Source organism: Populus alba, chromosome 6 (assembly GCF_005239225.2).
Source record: "Populus alba chromosome 6, ASM523922v2, whole genome shotgun sequence".
Classification (NCBI taxonomy): domain Eukaryota; kingdom Viridiplantae; phylum Streptophyta; class Magnoliopsida; order Malpighiales; family Salicaceae; genus Populus; species Populus alba.
The window spans coordinates 6,257,121-6,273,799 of record NC_133289.1 but is presented as its reverse complement, the minus strand read 5'-3'; the positions used below and the strand labels follow the sequence as shown (position 1 = coordinate 6,273,799).

Below are 16,679 nucleotides of genomic sequence, written 5' to 3'. Positions count from 1 at the left end.
GCAAGAATTTATTTTTTAAAAAAAATTAGTGCAATTAATTGATTTTACTCGCATTGTTCACGTGAACATGAACAATATTATTTTTTAAAAAAATTAGTTTAAGGTGAATTAAATTTACTCGTATTGTAATCTTAATTTTATTCCTGATAATATTTTACTTAATTTTATTGCACACTCAAAAAATTATTTTTTCTATAGTTCTTGTCGAATGAATTTTGTACATAATAAAATTGTAATTTTTTTTAAAAAAATATGCTTTACTTGAAAAACTAGTATTTAATATTATTTAATAACACTACATAAAAAAAAAATTCAGTTTTTATTTTTATTTTAATTGTGTTTTATTCAAAAACTTAAAAGGAGATCGCTTAATGACGTAATAAAAAATTCAGTTTTTGTTGTTCGCGCTTAAGAAACCATGAAAAATATAGTCCTTGTCGGATAGATTTTGTATGTAATGACATTGCACATAGTTTAATGGAAGAATAAAAAATATTTGATATCAATATTATTTATTTCATGATATAATAACAGTGATTAAATCTAAAATATTTAAATTAAAAATCATTAATATATATATATATATATATATATATTTTAATTATTTTATAACCTCAGTTTGAAAAACATTTTTTTACCAAACACATTAAACTACTTTTTGTTCAACCTCAATTTCAACCACAGTTTTAACCAAACATATATTTTTTCAAACCAACCTCAACTAAAAGTACTTTTTATAAAACAACTTTTTTAAAACCACAACCACAACAGCAACCTCAATACCAAACAGACCCGACGGACGTAAAGGTTGGATTTAGAGGCTGTTTATTTACGCGGTAGAGATTGTGTTTAAAGCAAAATATAGGAGCCAAGTGTTTGGTAAAGAAAAAACCATTAATTACTATTTATGGGTCCCATTATTTTCTGTGTTTGCAAAGCAGGATTGGGAGAAGTAGCCTTCACATGCTTTTCTTGCACTGTTCAATGAACAGAATAGTGTACATTGATACACTGTTCTTGTGAACAGTGCAAGAGAATTGCACTATTCATATAAAAATTAATATAATTAATATGAATTGCACTGTTTACTTGCACTGTGTGAATTTTATTTTTTTTAGTGTGTTAATTTTTTTAATATTTTTTTTAAAAATTAGTTTAGAATAAATTTTATACCTGATAATATTTTATCTAATTTTATTACACGCTTAAAAAATTATGAAAAATATAGTTCTTGTTAGATATATTTCATACATAATGAAATTGTAGATGGTTTCATGGAATAATAATAAAATATTTTATATTAAGTGTGATTTATTTCATGATGTAATAGCAATAGTTAAATCTACAATATTTAAATTAAAAATCATCAATATTAATATATATTTTTTAAAATTATTTATAACGTCAATTTTAAAAGCATTATTAACCAAACACATTAAACTACTTTTTCTTTAACCTCAATTTCAACCATAGTTTTAACCAAACACTTATTTTTTCAAATCAATCTCAATTAAAAGTACTTTTTATAAAATAATTTTTTTAAAGTATAATTATAACAATTACCACAATACTAAACACTTAGAAGAATTATGGATGAGGTTTTGGTGGGGTTTGGAATGGGAGAGACGAGAAGTCATGGCGCCTAGGTTTTCACCGTTGAAGTTAACAAATTCTTAATTCCACTAGACAAAACATACAATCTTTTGATACTTCGCTGTTTATTCTTATTTTATATTTTTGTTTAGAGTAACGAATTAAGAAAAATAAAATAAAAAAGATTACATCTTTACATGACAGCAAGTGGTCGGAGATTGGAAACTCAATTGTGGTCGGAGATTTGGATTAGGTTTGATCTCTCTTTTTCACCTGCCAGAAAAGACAAATTGGTAATCTTTTTCAGAAAATATGATTTCTGCTGTTATAATCGTTGCTGATAAATTCTATAGTGCATAGAATAATTAGCGGCGTCCTTGTAAATTCTCAAGTCACCTCGAGAAAATCATTCCTTGATGGTCTGAGCTGAAAAGTCGTAAATCAATTGGCTTTGTTTTGTTTTTGTTCTGAGCTGAAAAGTCGTAACTCGGAAGAAATATACCCGAAAGGCACAATTATTATTTGATGGTCGCTTCACTTAGCAACAGAAGGAGAAAAGTCCAGGAGAAAGAAGAAGAAGAAGAAGACTACAAAGAGGAAAAAACAATGGTTGCAGAGTGATATGTATTGTGCATGGATGTCACGTTAGTTACATGCTCATAGGACTTAGAGGATCATTAAGAGCTGCGATAGCTGTTTCAATTCTCGTCTTCAAAGTATCCTTCTCTCCTTCATCTGCCTGCAACACAAATTTGGCAAAATATATATTATTCCCAATTATTCATTAAATTAACCGATATTAGTCTTTTATTTCACCAAAACTCAAATGTGCAAATCCAGGATCTTTTGCTTTCATTAATCTCTCAAGCCAATGCTATTTCGCAGGAGGAAAATGGAGATTAGTGCGTTACCTAGCGTCACTTAAGGGGGCAGTATGAAAATTGTTATCTCTTTTGAATCCACATATCTTTCTTTTTTTAATATGTTGGTTTGAATGTGATTAATTTATTTAATATCCCAATGAAAAAGAGATTTTATTTGAATAAAAAAAAAGATATAGTGCAAGAAAAGAATTCAATATGCCAGCATGTGTTTGTACTAAGACTTTTTGGGATTAAGAAATTGAGGGCAATGGAGTATAGATTAACCCTACATAGCATAAGCCCGCCGTTCGCCATAATGTTCGAGCACAAGTAGGGTTTTTAAATGTAAAGAAGAAAAAACAGTTGATTAAATAATTCAAAAAATTATATAGACGACAAAATGTTGATAAACTCTAGTTTTCCAAAAGATCATGCTATACCTATCACACATTAATTAAAGCAGAATCCAACTAATTAAATAGTTTATATTCTTTCTTTTTAACATATACTAAAAAGATGCCAAGCTGTCGAGCAAATAATAAAATATAGGCAGCATCAATTCATGAATTAAAGATTATATTATGGGCCCTAAACATCATCTTCTAAGGCTATCAAAACATTATAAAAAAACATACAAATGGCAAATATTGAAGAGCTCACGCTAGGAATATAAATAAAATCTAATGGGAGTGTTAATTACAACCAGCTAGTAGGCACAAACGTCATCTAGCTAGTCATAATCGTAATTCAAAAAATATTTAATTAATTATGAGAGCACTGTGCTAAAAAAAACAGGTCGACGTGATGCACAAAGTCATCTCTATAACTAGTTGAATGATGGGAAAAAAATTGAGAAAAAAGATCTTGCAATCCCAGCCGATGAAGACTTGCAACCAAGATAATAAAAAAGATTGGAGAAAAATGTCTGGCTAGTTTTATATCATGTGATCCAGCAAGATTGGAGAAAAACAAGATCAAAATGAAGAATAAAAAAATGATCCATAAATTAAACAGCTGCACAACAGAATGTGATTACAGCACTGGGTGGTGGTGGTGGTGTTAGCTGTTAACTTTTGAAAGCGCAGAGCTTTTTGAATGAAGGAACTTTTGCGACCATGGAAATAGAAAGAGAGAAAGAGCGAGGAAATGTTAGATTAACAGAACTGTTCATGAAATGCCCATTTAAGCTTTTTAGATTTTGGCTTTGTTTACAAAGATGGAAGGTTTCTGATTGGAGTTTTCTAAAGCAAACCGCAGCCCTAACCTCGACAACAAGGCTTAGAGTGTGGTTGTTTTTCAAAGTATTTTTTTATTTAAAAAAGTATTTTAATAATATTTTTTTATTTTTTAAAAATTATTTTTAAAATCAGCATATTAAAATGATTTGAAAACATCAAAAATATATTAATTTAAAATAAAATAAAAAATAAAAAATTTTCAAAATTGTTTGGAAGTGCTTTTAATAAGAATTTGAAACACGGTTTTGTCTGCTTTTGCTTCTCCACGAACACGCCTTATTTTAGGGTAAGCAATATACAATTTAAACTCTTTTTTCAGCGAATTTATTGCGGTTCCATTACGTTTCACTGTTGTAAGTACAATTTAGTCGTCTTTGTTGAAAATGTTGTAGGAAATAAAAAAAATCTAGATGTCTTTTTCAAACATAATAGCCACTGAGATAGAGTGTTTGGGGTGTTTAGAGTGTATTTGTGATTATCTTTTAAATTAATTTTTAATATGAATATATTAAAAATATTTAAAAAAATAAAAAATATTAATTTGAAGTAAAAAAAATTAAATTTTTTAAAAATGTTTTTTAAATACATCATAAAACAATAATAAACATAATCAACCCGGCCTTTTTACTGATCATTGAGTGTTACATTTGTTTTAGTTGGTTTTTGCGTGCCTAACACAATTCATGATGTAATGATGAGTTACAAGACCCCTTTTTTAAGTGATCTTAGTGGAAATTTAGGGGGTAAACATCTTGATCAAATAGGGAGAGACAACACTTGCCACATAAACAATTGTAGATTATCATTAAAAAAAAAAAAAAAAAAGATGAGAAGATTATGTATGCTTGTACATGGTGGAAAATTGATGCGGTCCTTTCATAACTTTGTTCTCTCGACTTGTTTTATTCGAACACTCTGGCTAACGCCACGATTGCCCTAATTTGCTAACATTATTATAATGGTGTGATCCCACTTTATTAAAGTAGTCTTATCAGTTCCCAGCTGATAAGACTACTCTAAAAATATAAAAATAAAAAAAATGAAAGTAGTCTTATCAGTTCCCAACTCCGTGTGCCCTTTTTTTTTTTATGCCACTATTTTCACTTTGCCCTTTGATACTCTTCTATGTGATGATAGGACGCTATCTTTTTCTCAATCTTTTTTCTTTAATCTGGTTAGGTGTATACAAGCCGGAAAAAAAAATGTGGTAATCTATTAAACAATTATCATGACACCGGCAATTTTTTTTTTTTTTTAAAATTTGGTTGATATTTGAAACTCTAATAAGACAATAATCTTAATCTGCACGTCATTCTTAGATATTATTTTAGATATTGTTTGAAAGGTGGTTAAAATTATATTTTATTAAAATTTAATTTTTTTAAATAAATTTTGAATTGTTTTAGTGTGATGATTTTAAAAATAATTTTTTAAAAAATAAAAAAATATTATTTTTATATATTTTAACATGAAAATTTTTTTAAAACCTAACCACAATTATATTCTTAAACATGTTATTAATGAGATGGTTTATCTTGAAAGTTGTGAAGTTAAATTATCTTTCTTTGAGTTGAAATTTCTACTCTATATTTTGATTTTTAGTGAATGTAACTCGGAGTGCTATTGAAAACAATTTGAAATATAAAAAAAAAAAAAATTTCAAATAAAATTCAAAATTTGGCCGGAAAAAAACAATGAATACTTAATCCTAAATCAAATCATAATTTATCAAGTAAAGAAGAAGATATAACACCTTAATCAAAGTTATAGCAATCATGAATCACCCTACATGGCGAAAAGTAAGGATCTTTATAATCTTATTACTTCTCCAATCAATTTTTTTTTTTAAAGAGAAATATTCACAAAAGTTGTCCCCAAAAAACTTCGAGTTTTTTTTTGTTTTAGTGCCGTATGTGTGACACGTGGAGTGAGATGATGTATAAAGAGAAAGATGCGGAAGAGAAAAGAGAGTGACCTCGATGAAGACTGTCTGCAATACTCTCCCTGAGACAGTCGTGATATTAGCTGTAATAATTTTGACTCTCAAAGATTCAAAAACCTCACAAAGCTTCACCATTGTATCTGTTCTTTTACTACATGTCAAGCTCACTAACAATGTCTTCTCTCCCATGGAAGCAACCCTTAGCTGCGAGAGTAGAGTAGAGTAAAAAACCACCCCGCCATCTTTATCTATGCCATAATTAAGGAGAGAGATGAGGGACTTACTTCAAGAAGCTCGATGCGAGAGAAATTCTTGGATCCTCCAAAATCACAAAACCGATCATCAATTTTCTTTTTCTTGGATCTCAGGAGCACTGGTAGCTCCTGCTCAAATACATCAAAACCCGGATCTTTCTTCAATTTCCCAGATTCTAGTTCCAATATTTCAGCTTGAATTCTTCTCTCCTGCTCATGCAATTCTTGGATGTAATCAATAGCGTCTTTGATTATTGATGCCTTGTCCATCTAGAGTGAGAAAAATATTAAATAATAATAATAATAAATGTAGAGATCAAAGTCACTCGATAATTTAGCTTAGCTAGTAGCTACATAGAACTTCAATACATAATAGATATTGATTAGTATGCGTTAATGTCATCACCTTAGTAATGTTGGGGACCACGGCTCTAAGTGCGAAGAGCCTTTCATTGAGTCTCTTCCTTCTGTTCCTTTCTGAAACAATATTCTTAGAGGCTGCCGATGAAGCTGCTCCGTCCGGCGAACTTGAGTCATAGTACCCTGAAAAAGCCTCATCTATTGCCCAACTACCTCAAAAAAAAAAAAAAAAAAAACATCTTTCCTTTGGTAAGTTCCAATTGACCCCAACTAATCAAGTGAAAGGACAAAAAAGAAACAAGAACCAAGCATGGAGGAGGTATACCTGTCAAACTCCTCGTTTTGGAGAAACATTTTTGTTTCCCAGTAATTTTGGTATTCTTCACCAATATTCTCAATAGATTCCATGGGAGCTGTGGAAGGGGGTGAGCTTGTGTTTTCTGAGAGAGAGAAGGAGAGAGATAGAGAAGGGAAATGATGCCTTCCTCTAATGGTGGGATTTGGTGTGCGTGTGCGTGTTTATATATATATATTTTTTTTTTCAGAATCGACAAGAAGTGGGGTGTTGTTCTTGGGGGAGGAAAGAGGGGAAGGAAAGAGGCGAAAAATGACCGGAAAGGGAGCTATCAAACCACATGTGGTTACTATGTCTTATTTGATGTTTCTTGGAAGGATCATAACCGTCCACAGGTTGATGGGTGTTGCCACATAATAAATTTTTTTTGTAAAAACCCAATAGTGCGCGCGTGTAGAATTAAGTTTGGAGCTGAGTGTATTTTATTTGGATGGTGTGAACAAAATCTGACGTTTTGTGATGCTAGATGGATTTGCTAAATGATAAGCAAAAACACTTAATTAATTTTAAATATTTACCAATAAAATAAGAAAACATATAGGGTTAGTTAATCTGGATTCAACATATTCAATAATTTAAATTATACAATTTTTTCTAAAGCTAGTTGTTTTCTATGTTCTCCAAGGGTGTGATTTGGATAGAAGTGCGGTGAGGGTGGGGTTTTTTTTAACCCAAAAAAAAACAAGGAAAATCATATGAAGCTTATTTTTGCTTATTATTTTTTATGCGTTAACTATGTTGTAAATTAAGAAGAACTAAAAAAGTTATCATATTTAACCACACCAAACTTTCAAACACCCTCTTAATAATTGCACAAGCATCCTATGATTTAAAGAGGTTATGAAGCCCCTTAAAACTTCAAAATTTTATAATTTGATCCTTGAATTAGTTAGTTATATTTTGACCCTTCCTAAAATAACCCACTTTATCTTTAATTTAAGCACCCTTTACTTTTATTTCATTTCAAATTTAGCCTAATATTTCTTATGATGTCATGTTTACTTATAAACATCAGGTTGAATTCTTGATCTACGTTGAAACACTTAACATTTAAAAATTAAATTAAATTTGAGATTTTTTTTAACAAACACAATGGTTCTACCAATTATTATAAAATGTACTAATATGGAATAACAAGTTACATTATAATTTGAAAACATTTTAGTAATTTACAATAATTTTTTTTATTTTATTCTCAAACTTTTTTTTTTATTGTAGCTTAATGACCAATTTCGTAAATTTTGTTAAGGAAAGGAAAAATTCACCAAAAAAAGAACCAAACAGTAAAATAAGGGGAAATTGCATGACAAATCTTAAATTTGCTAGGATTTGTTTTTTTTGAAGTCCACTTACTTCTTTTTTTCTTAATTTTCGATCCCTTTAGTTTTTGCAAATAAAGTTTTGAATTAAAAAATTATTTTCTTAATATTTGAGTTTAAGAAATAAAAGAAATAAATCACTAGAAACAGTGAAGGAGAGAGAAAGTTGATGAATGATCCCTTTTTGAAGATAAATCTCATTATTTTTAGTGGCAACATGTTTCATTTGACTAGAAGGTCCTATTAAGTTATTTTTAAACCTTCATCTTACTTGAAAAAATAGATCAAGATTAAAAGAGAAAAAACTTTTCGTAGTTTGATTTGTGTTTCTAGAGTTTTGGGGACATTTTTGAGTTGATAAATTGATTTTTTATAAGATTCTAAAGATGTTTAATAGGTGAAATTATGTTTAAAAATAAATTTTTAAGCTAAAAAATATTTCCTTGATTTTTCAAACATTATTATAATGGTTGGATTTTGGATAGGCAAACGACGCATCATTCGTTTTATTTATTTTTTTCCAAAAAGAGAAGGGTCGGATGACTTAGGACAGGTCAATACACCTAACCTTTTTTTTCCTCTCAATTTTATTTTTTAATATTAATGGTTTTTTAATAATAATTTTTTTTCTAATTTTATCCCTCAACATAAACATCCTGGTACTGGATCGATATTTAGTTTTGCAAGTATCTATTTTAGTTATAATATAATTAAATAAAATTAACTTTAAAAAATAAAATTATTAAATTTAATAGAGCCTATAATTTAGATCGCAAATTAAGATAAACAATATGATAAAAAAAAAATATAATAACAAAACTTCATTAAAAAAAAAAAAAAAAAAACCTTAACACCTCTCTTTGTATTATTCATTTAACATATATTATTTGTGAATATATCCACATTAATTAAAATAAAAGCATGATTTAAAACAAAGAGAATGAACCAACCACCATATAGGACTTGAGTATTTTTATGGAATTCAGGTTCAAATGTGAAATTCAATATGATAGCGAAACCTTAAATTAGCCGAATGTCTAGGAAAATATCCTAGAGTTCAATCCACTTATTAATCTTAAAAGATAGGTTACAAGTCAAGAGAAATGTTAACAAACATATACTTTATATACAATAAATACAAGAATACAAAGTAATAATAAAAACTAAAAATAAGTGACCCGCCATAAGATTTAAATATTTTGAATAGAAGTATTAAATGTTCATCTAAGTCTTGCCCTTCTCGCTCACCTCTTTCGAGAAAATCAAGAACCACCCATTAACCCTTTCATGTCCTCCACTCAAATCCTCAACTAACTTTCGTCCTTCGGTTACCAAAGACACCAACATGCGTCCTACCAATTTGACACGCCAGTGGAGGATATATATATATAATTAAATTATTAAAAATCTAGATAACATTTTAAGTGATTTAGATCTAGGGGTCAAGTCAAAATTAAAAGACTTATGTATGGGAGGCAATGCTAGATGACTTAGGTTTGACGGACAATCTAGATCAAAGTCTCTTGGATCCGACGATGATACCTAATTAATATTTATATATAATTTTTAATTTTTATATAAAAAAAATCAAACTATTTTTGAAGCATCATAAATAGAAATACTAATTAATTTTTTTTTATTTTTATTAAAAAATTTTAAACTATCATTTACGTATCCTAAAAAAAAATCTTAATTAATTTTTTTATTTATTATAACAAACATATAAACTACTTTTACAGTATCATAAACTAAAATGTTAATTAATTTTTTTTTATAAATATTTTTTATTTTTTATAATTTTTTTTAATTATCCTTGAAGTATCCTAAACAAAAATCATAATTAATTTATTTTAATTTTTTTATTAAAAAAATATTTAAACTACCATTAAAATATCCTAAATAGAAATTCTAATTATTTTTTTCTTATTTTTTATATAAAAAAATTTAAACTATTCTAAAAGTATTATAAACAGAAATGCTAATTAATTTTTTTTATAATTGTTTTTATTTTTTCTATAAAAAAAACATTAAAACTATCTTGGAAGTATTCTAAATAATTTTTTTTATAAATGTTTTTTTTATATAAAAAATATTTAAATTACTCTTAAAGTATTCTAAACAGAAATACTAATTAATTTTTTTTATATAAAAAAAGCACATTTAAAATTCCCTTGAAGTATCATAAACAAAAAAAACAAATTAATTTTTTTTTTTATTTTTTCTATACAAAAACATTAAAACTATCCTAAATAAGTTTTTTATAATTGTTTTTTATTTTTTTTATAAAATAAAACATTAAAACTACGTTAAAAGTGCCCGTCAATAATTTTTTCTTAGTCATTATTTAATGTCATCCCATCCTCGCTTATTAGAATTTTCCTCACGAATAAAGGTTTATTAGTTGTTTCTTGTTGGATGGGAAAGATTAATACTACTCAACGATTTTGGATCTTTCGTCAACAACATTTGGTAAATTTTTAGAATTTTCCTCACGAATAAAGGTTTATTGGAGTTTTCTTTGTCGTTTGAATTATTTAAAGGAAGAGTTAATTTTTGAAAGATAATCATATACAGTTGATGTTGTCATTTATTTTTTCAAATAGTAAATTATAATTTTTCTAGATATAGTATATAAAACTAGCTAGCGCTGTACAATGTTCGTAAGAGCAAATTTGTTATACACAACAACGAAAAAACAACTATGTTAGGACCTCAGCCAACCCAATTTTAAGGTGATATATATATTTTTTAAATATTGAAATAGTGATAGATTGAACTAGCCTCGAACAACTTAAGTTAACTATCAAATTTATAACACGAAAAAATGAACATAATTAGAATATGCTAACCTAGTGGGCTATCTTTCTCTTTTTTTTTCCCTTCCAATATCAAGTCTTTGTTAGATTTGGGTTCGATGAAATCCATATTAAATTGAAGAAGTCTTAGAAAAACAATAACTAAATTGAAAGAAAAGGGCCTAGGTTCTAGTGGAATAAAAATTGAAACTCAATTGAGAAGATGTTATAAATTTAAGGATTACAATGAACAAAAAAAAAGACAAAATGTTGATGCGTGCAAATCACACATAACGAGTGGAAGGAATCATCTCTCTTTGAGTAGCGCATGAGCACTCACATAAGCTCAAAGACAAATTTCTTTAATGTCGTTAGAATCAATGTGTTGTCATCGCTCTTTCAATGCGTCGCAAATCTAAAACAAAGGTCTAGTATGGCTTTTATTACTATTTTTTTCTTCTCTCTTCCTCTTGTTTCCTGCACATAAAATTCTTTTCTTCGACAAAAAAGGATTGGATTTTTCATTAATCTTCTATTGTAGTCCTTTTAGTTCTAATAATTTAAAAACTGAAAAATCAAATATTTGTTTTGCAAATTTGAGTGTCTAACGCAAAATCATATGTTTGTTTTATAGTGAAAACCTTATGCTAAGTAAATCAAACTACCAATCCAAATCTTAGGCCAATCAAATATGAAAAGACCTATTGGAAAATAAAGAAACATGAAAATGAAAATAAAAGAAACTTCAGAGGATGAAAAATTAAGACAAACAGTGGGTCCACAATAGAAGAAACAGTAAAACATGTAAGCAAATTAGTTTTTTCTTTAAATTAATAACGTATTTATACTGCATTTAGTATAATAAAATTGCTTTTATTTTTTTCATAAAAAAAGACTTCATATATGAGTACATGCCTCGTGGATTTGTTGTTAAAAACAAGAAAAGTATCTCTTCCACTCGATGTGTAGGGTATCCACCACTTGAAAATTACATCTTATCCATCCAAATCTATGAAAGTATTTTGGGAAATCAACTATACATGCAACTTTTTTTCCCTCAAAGAATAAAGTTGTTGTTCTTCTTAAAATTCATCTTTGAATGAGGACGCTTTTTAAATAAGAATTATGCTTGTTCCTTTCTGTGATGTCATGAATTACCTTTATCTATAGACGTCATCCATTTTACCTCAGCATATTGACATCATCATCACCGTTAACTTTACTTTTCCAGCCGTTGATTCTTAACCATTTTACCTCACCATATTGACATCATCATCACCGTTAACTTTACTTTTCCAGCCGTTGATTCTTAAAGCATGGTGCTGGTGCTGACACCGTGGTCTTTTTCTTTATGAAATCCATTTCTTCATCTTCAAGATTGCTGTTTGTATTCGAGGAGATGGATAAGTTTTAGGTTCGTACATGCACAAAGTATTATATGTAACTAGGTGACATCCCATGTGATGTCATGGGCTTGTGGCATATTTATATATTATTATAGATTTGTGAAAAAAATTATATATAAAAAAAATTATTACCATTTATAATATTTTAAAGAAAAAACCTACAAAGTTATACTCTTAACCAGCTCAATATTAAAAAAAACAATTATAAAAAAAAACACACAAAAAAAAGATGACAATTTTGGAAGAAAAAAAAGCAAAAAGAAAATAAAAAAAAACATATGGGGAAAGTTAGAGCTAAATTTTCAACCAGCTCAATATTAAAATTATTAAAGAAAATATTGTAGCAATCTATAGTATTTTGTGAGGAAATATACAATTGTAATTCTCAACCAGCTCAATATTAAAAAAAATCAACAAAGATAATTTTGACAAAAATAAAAAAAAAAACGAAAGGAAAAAAAATACAAAGAAACACTATAATAATTTATAGTGTTTCATGAAAAAATCTACAGTTGTAATTTTTAACCAGCTCAATATTAAAAACAATAAAAATGACAAAGACAATTTAAAAGAAAAACATAGCAAAAAAAATTATATGAGAAAATATTGTAGCAATCAACGATGTTTTAAGGAAAAAAAAAGCTCAATTGTCAATCAGCTCAGCATGAAAAAAATAAATTTGACAAAAACATATTTGAAAAAAAAAACATCGATAAAAAAAAACATGTGGGGAAACACTATAATAAGACAAAAATCATATGGGAAAACACTGTAGCAATCTACAGTGTTTTAAATAACTACAAAGCTAAATTCTCAATCAGCTTAATATGAAAAAAATAAAATCGACAAAGATAATTTAAAAAAAAATTATTTAATAAAAAACCATATAGAGAAAAGCTGTAGCAATATAGTGTTTTAAAGAAAAAAAATTAAAAAACTAAATTCTCAATCAGTTCAATAGTAAAAAAATAAAATCAACAAAAATAATTATGAAAAAAAAAATATAAAGAAGAAAGACAATTTTGGGAAAAAAACAAAAAAAAACGTGAGGAAAGCTAAAGCTAAAGCTAAATTCTCAACCAACTCAATATTAAAAAAATAAATTCAACAAAGATAATTTAAAAAAAAATGTAGAGGAAACATTGTAGCCAAACAAAAATCATGCAAGAGAAACACTGTAGTAATCCATAGTGTTTTTTATTTTTTTTAAAAAAACTACAAAGCTAAGTTCTTAACCAACTCAATATATTAAAAAACTGACAAAGACTATTTTTTTTTTTAAAAAAAAGTCAATTTTTGGGTAAAAAAAATGAAAACAAAAACATGTAAAAAAAAGGAAACAAAAGTGGAAAAAGAAAACACGTGGGAAAAGATACAGTGTTTTTTTAAAAAAAACAAAATAAAAAAATAAATTTTCAACCATATCAATAATAAAAAAATAAAATTAACAAAAATAATTCTGAAAAAAACAAAATATAAAAAAGAAAATATGTAAAAAAATGACAATTTTGGAAAAAAAGAAAAACAAATAAAAAAAAAAAATAGGAGGAAATCTAAAGCTAGATTATCAGCCAGCTCAATATTGAAAAAATAAATTTGATAAAGATACCTTTTTAAAAAAATATGTGGGGAAACACTGCAGCAAAACAAAAATTATGTAGGGAAAACACTGTAGCAATCCATATTGTTTTTTTTTTTTACAAAAAAGTTACAAAACTAAATTCTCGACCAACCTAATATATAAAAAAAATAAAATATACAAAGACCATTTTGAAAAAAAAAAAGTATAAAAAAATCATAAAAAAAAACAATGTACGAGAATATTATAACAATCTACAATGTTTTAAAGAAAAAAACTACAGAGTTAAATTTTCAACTAGCTCAATATTTAAAAAAAATTAGCAAAGATAATTTTTAAAAGAAAATTTTAAAAAAAAGAAAAGAAAAAGAAAAAGAAGTCAATTTTGGGTAAAAAAAAACATGTAAAAAAAGAAGAAGAAACAAAAGCGAAAAAAAAAACATAATACAGTGAAAAACCTACACGTTTTAGAGTATTTGTTAATAATGGCTATAATTTCTTGTTCAAATAACCTAAATTATTGAGTCACAAACCCTTTTTTTTATTATTAATATAAATATTGTTCGGATCAGTTTGAATGTACCTCAATTAAATCATATACTTTAAACTAGTGATCATGTAAATTTTTAGTAACCCTAAGATTTATAGAACTCAAACTGATAACATTTAAAAAGAAAATCTAAAATATGATCAGTTAAATTATACTCCTCAAGGTTTTAAGACAAGCATTTTGTTCCACTCACTTTTAGTCGAAATGAGATATTTCACTCATAATTGTATGCAAAGGAAACAAAACTATGACCAGTATTAATCATTTGTGGGTTATATTCATTAATTAAATCTAAATAATTAAATTCAAATTGAGAGACTTAGTCTATGATAAAAAAGAAATTCGAAAAAAAGAATTAGAATAGAACCCACCATTCTTTTATGGAAACATGAGAGTATAAAAAACCCAAGATTAATAATTAAATGCTGCGCGGCTTTTGTCCAATCCGTCCAGCCATGCTGATGTGGTCCGGTGCCCGTGGGAGAATTATGGCCCCAGGACTTCACTATTGTGGTAAGAGAGTGATGCCTCTTTGACTTGACTTCGTGTCCTGTATTGTGGTGGTGGGTCTCTCGTCACAAGGCCGTCAGAGATTTTTTGTTTTTACATGATAGTATGATACCATCTGAAAATCCATCTGCTAAGTGAAACCGGGTTGAATTCGGGTTTTTATAATTAATATTGTTGTAAAAAGCTTGTGTAAAAAAAAGGATATAAATTTTAAAAAAGATGTTACAATTTTATTTTTTTGTAGAAACAATGATGGTGTGATGGCAGTGGGTGAAAAAATCCATCGACTAGACAGGCATCGTAAAACAGTAATTATAAAATTCACAGAGATTTTTATTGTCATCAAATGGAATTAGTTTAAACAGCGATTAAACTATGATAGGATTTTCAAGCTGGCATTAGATCAGTTTAAAAGGCTTTTGCATGACCGACCAAATCTAATATCTAGTTTATTTATTTTTTTAAAAATATATTTTTAGTACTTTCAAATCGCTTTAATATATAAATATTAAAATTAATTTTTTTAAATAAAAAATAATATTTTAATATATTTTTAAATAAAATAATATTTTAAAAAACAACCACCACAAAACTATCAAAATACCATGAACCAAGCTCTTTCAGAAAGGCCAAGTGAAGCGGAGACCCGCAGATAGCCCTCACCTGGAGTCATGGGACGAAGTAAGAGGCTCTAAGACGCGGAAGTCAATTGGCATCGGCTTTCATACAGACGCGTCTCTATATATTTTCACAGAGACGCGTCTCTATTTATCCTTATAAAGGTGGGCGTGGAGGAACACTTCTATGTCCAGGAAGGCACTCATGGAAGCATGCAAAAACACTTGATACAATAATAATATTCTGGTGTAGGGTGGAAAACTTCTTTCTTACAGGATTTGTACGGCATTGAAAGAAATTTGTCGTATTCACATTGTTGCTGGAACATGGAAACCTGCGAGAACTTTCTTGACTAACCTCAAAAAGACAGAAACTTTTCTAACTTGATAACGATGCTTTTACTAGGAGATGTGAACACTTGTGTTCTTACATGCCCATCTAGAAGCAAAGGAAAATTTAATTTCTACACACCAGCCAATGGAGGACAAAACTGAAGGCTAGCGGCGATTATAGGCTAATCGGGTGCACATGCTTAAGTTGATTCCCGCAATTAGCACCGTTTACTCGGTCCATGGAGAAAAAACAAAACTTCTATTATTTTACATGTCAAATAATTTTTTATCCATTGACTAAGCGCGCCTATATATGTATATACGTGAATTCAAATTTTTATTTATTTTCTTAAGAACAAAATTCTTTTAATTATTAACTGAACTTTAGATAAAAAAGAAGAAGATATTCAACACTTAGTTTATAACAATACATGAAATTTTATTGTGATTAAAGAGTAATTAATCACATCCATTTAGTTATTCTTTAAGATTCATCTTAAAGAAAGAGATAAATATAAGGTTGAGAAAGAAATTCTAGGTAAACATATTTTATCATTTTAGTTAAATTATTTATTTTATTTTCTCTCTTCTTGTGTCTTTTTTTTTCCGCAACAGCTAAATACATCACGGTTGTTATACGGAAGCTAGGTGTTTGATCGATAAGCTCGTTAATTTGTATTTTGTTTTAACATCAATGAAATCACTCTACTTTCTCTTCTTAAAGAGGTGGGCGGGGGTGGACAGGGACTTGAAAAAATCGGATTAATCGCAAATTGTACGTTGTATTCATATTCAATTTATTAAATGAACTATTGTCAAGGAAATGTTTACCCGAATTATGTATAGATTAATCCTTATAATAATAAAGTTGAAAATATTTATTTTTGAGTTTCGTCTAGTGGAATTAAGAGCTCTTCAGTGTTCTCAAATTGCAATGTAAGTTATGGTAGGATTTGGGTGGATTG

The 16,679-nt window shown here is 27.8% G+C and overlaps 1 protein-coding gene across 1 annotated transcript; it reads right to left on the bottom strand.

Moving 5' to 3' along the window:
* Nucleotides 1–2,082: 2,082 nt before the first annotated feature.
* Nucleotides 2,083–6,771, bottom strand: LOC118033599 (transcription factor bHLH35). The gene is made up of 5 exons (XM_035038618.2): nucleotides 6,576–6,771; nucleotides 6,297–6,459; nucleotides 5,921–6,160; nucleotides 5,670–5,840; nucleotides 2,083–2,332 (listed from the first exon to the last, which is right to left on the bottom strand). The coding sequence occupies exons 1-5, from the start codon at nucleotides 6,656–6,658 to the stop codon at nucleotides 2,243–2,245; spliced, it is 747 nt and encodes a 248-aa protein (XP_034894509.1). The 5' UTR covers nucleotides 6,659–6,771; the 3' UTR covers nucleotides 2,083–2,242.
* Nucleotides 6,772–16,679: the final 9,908 nt, after the last annotated feature.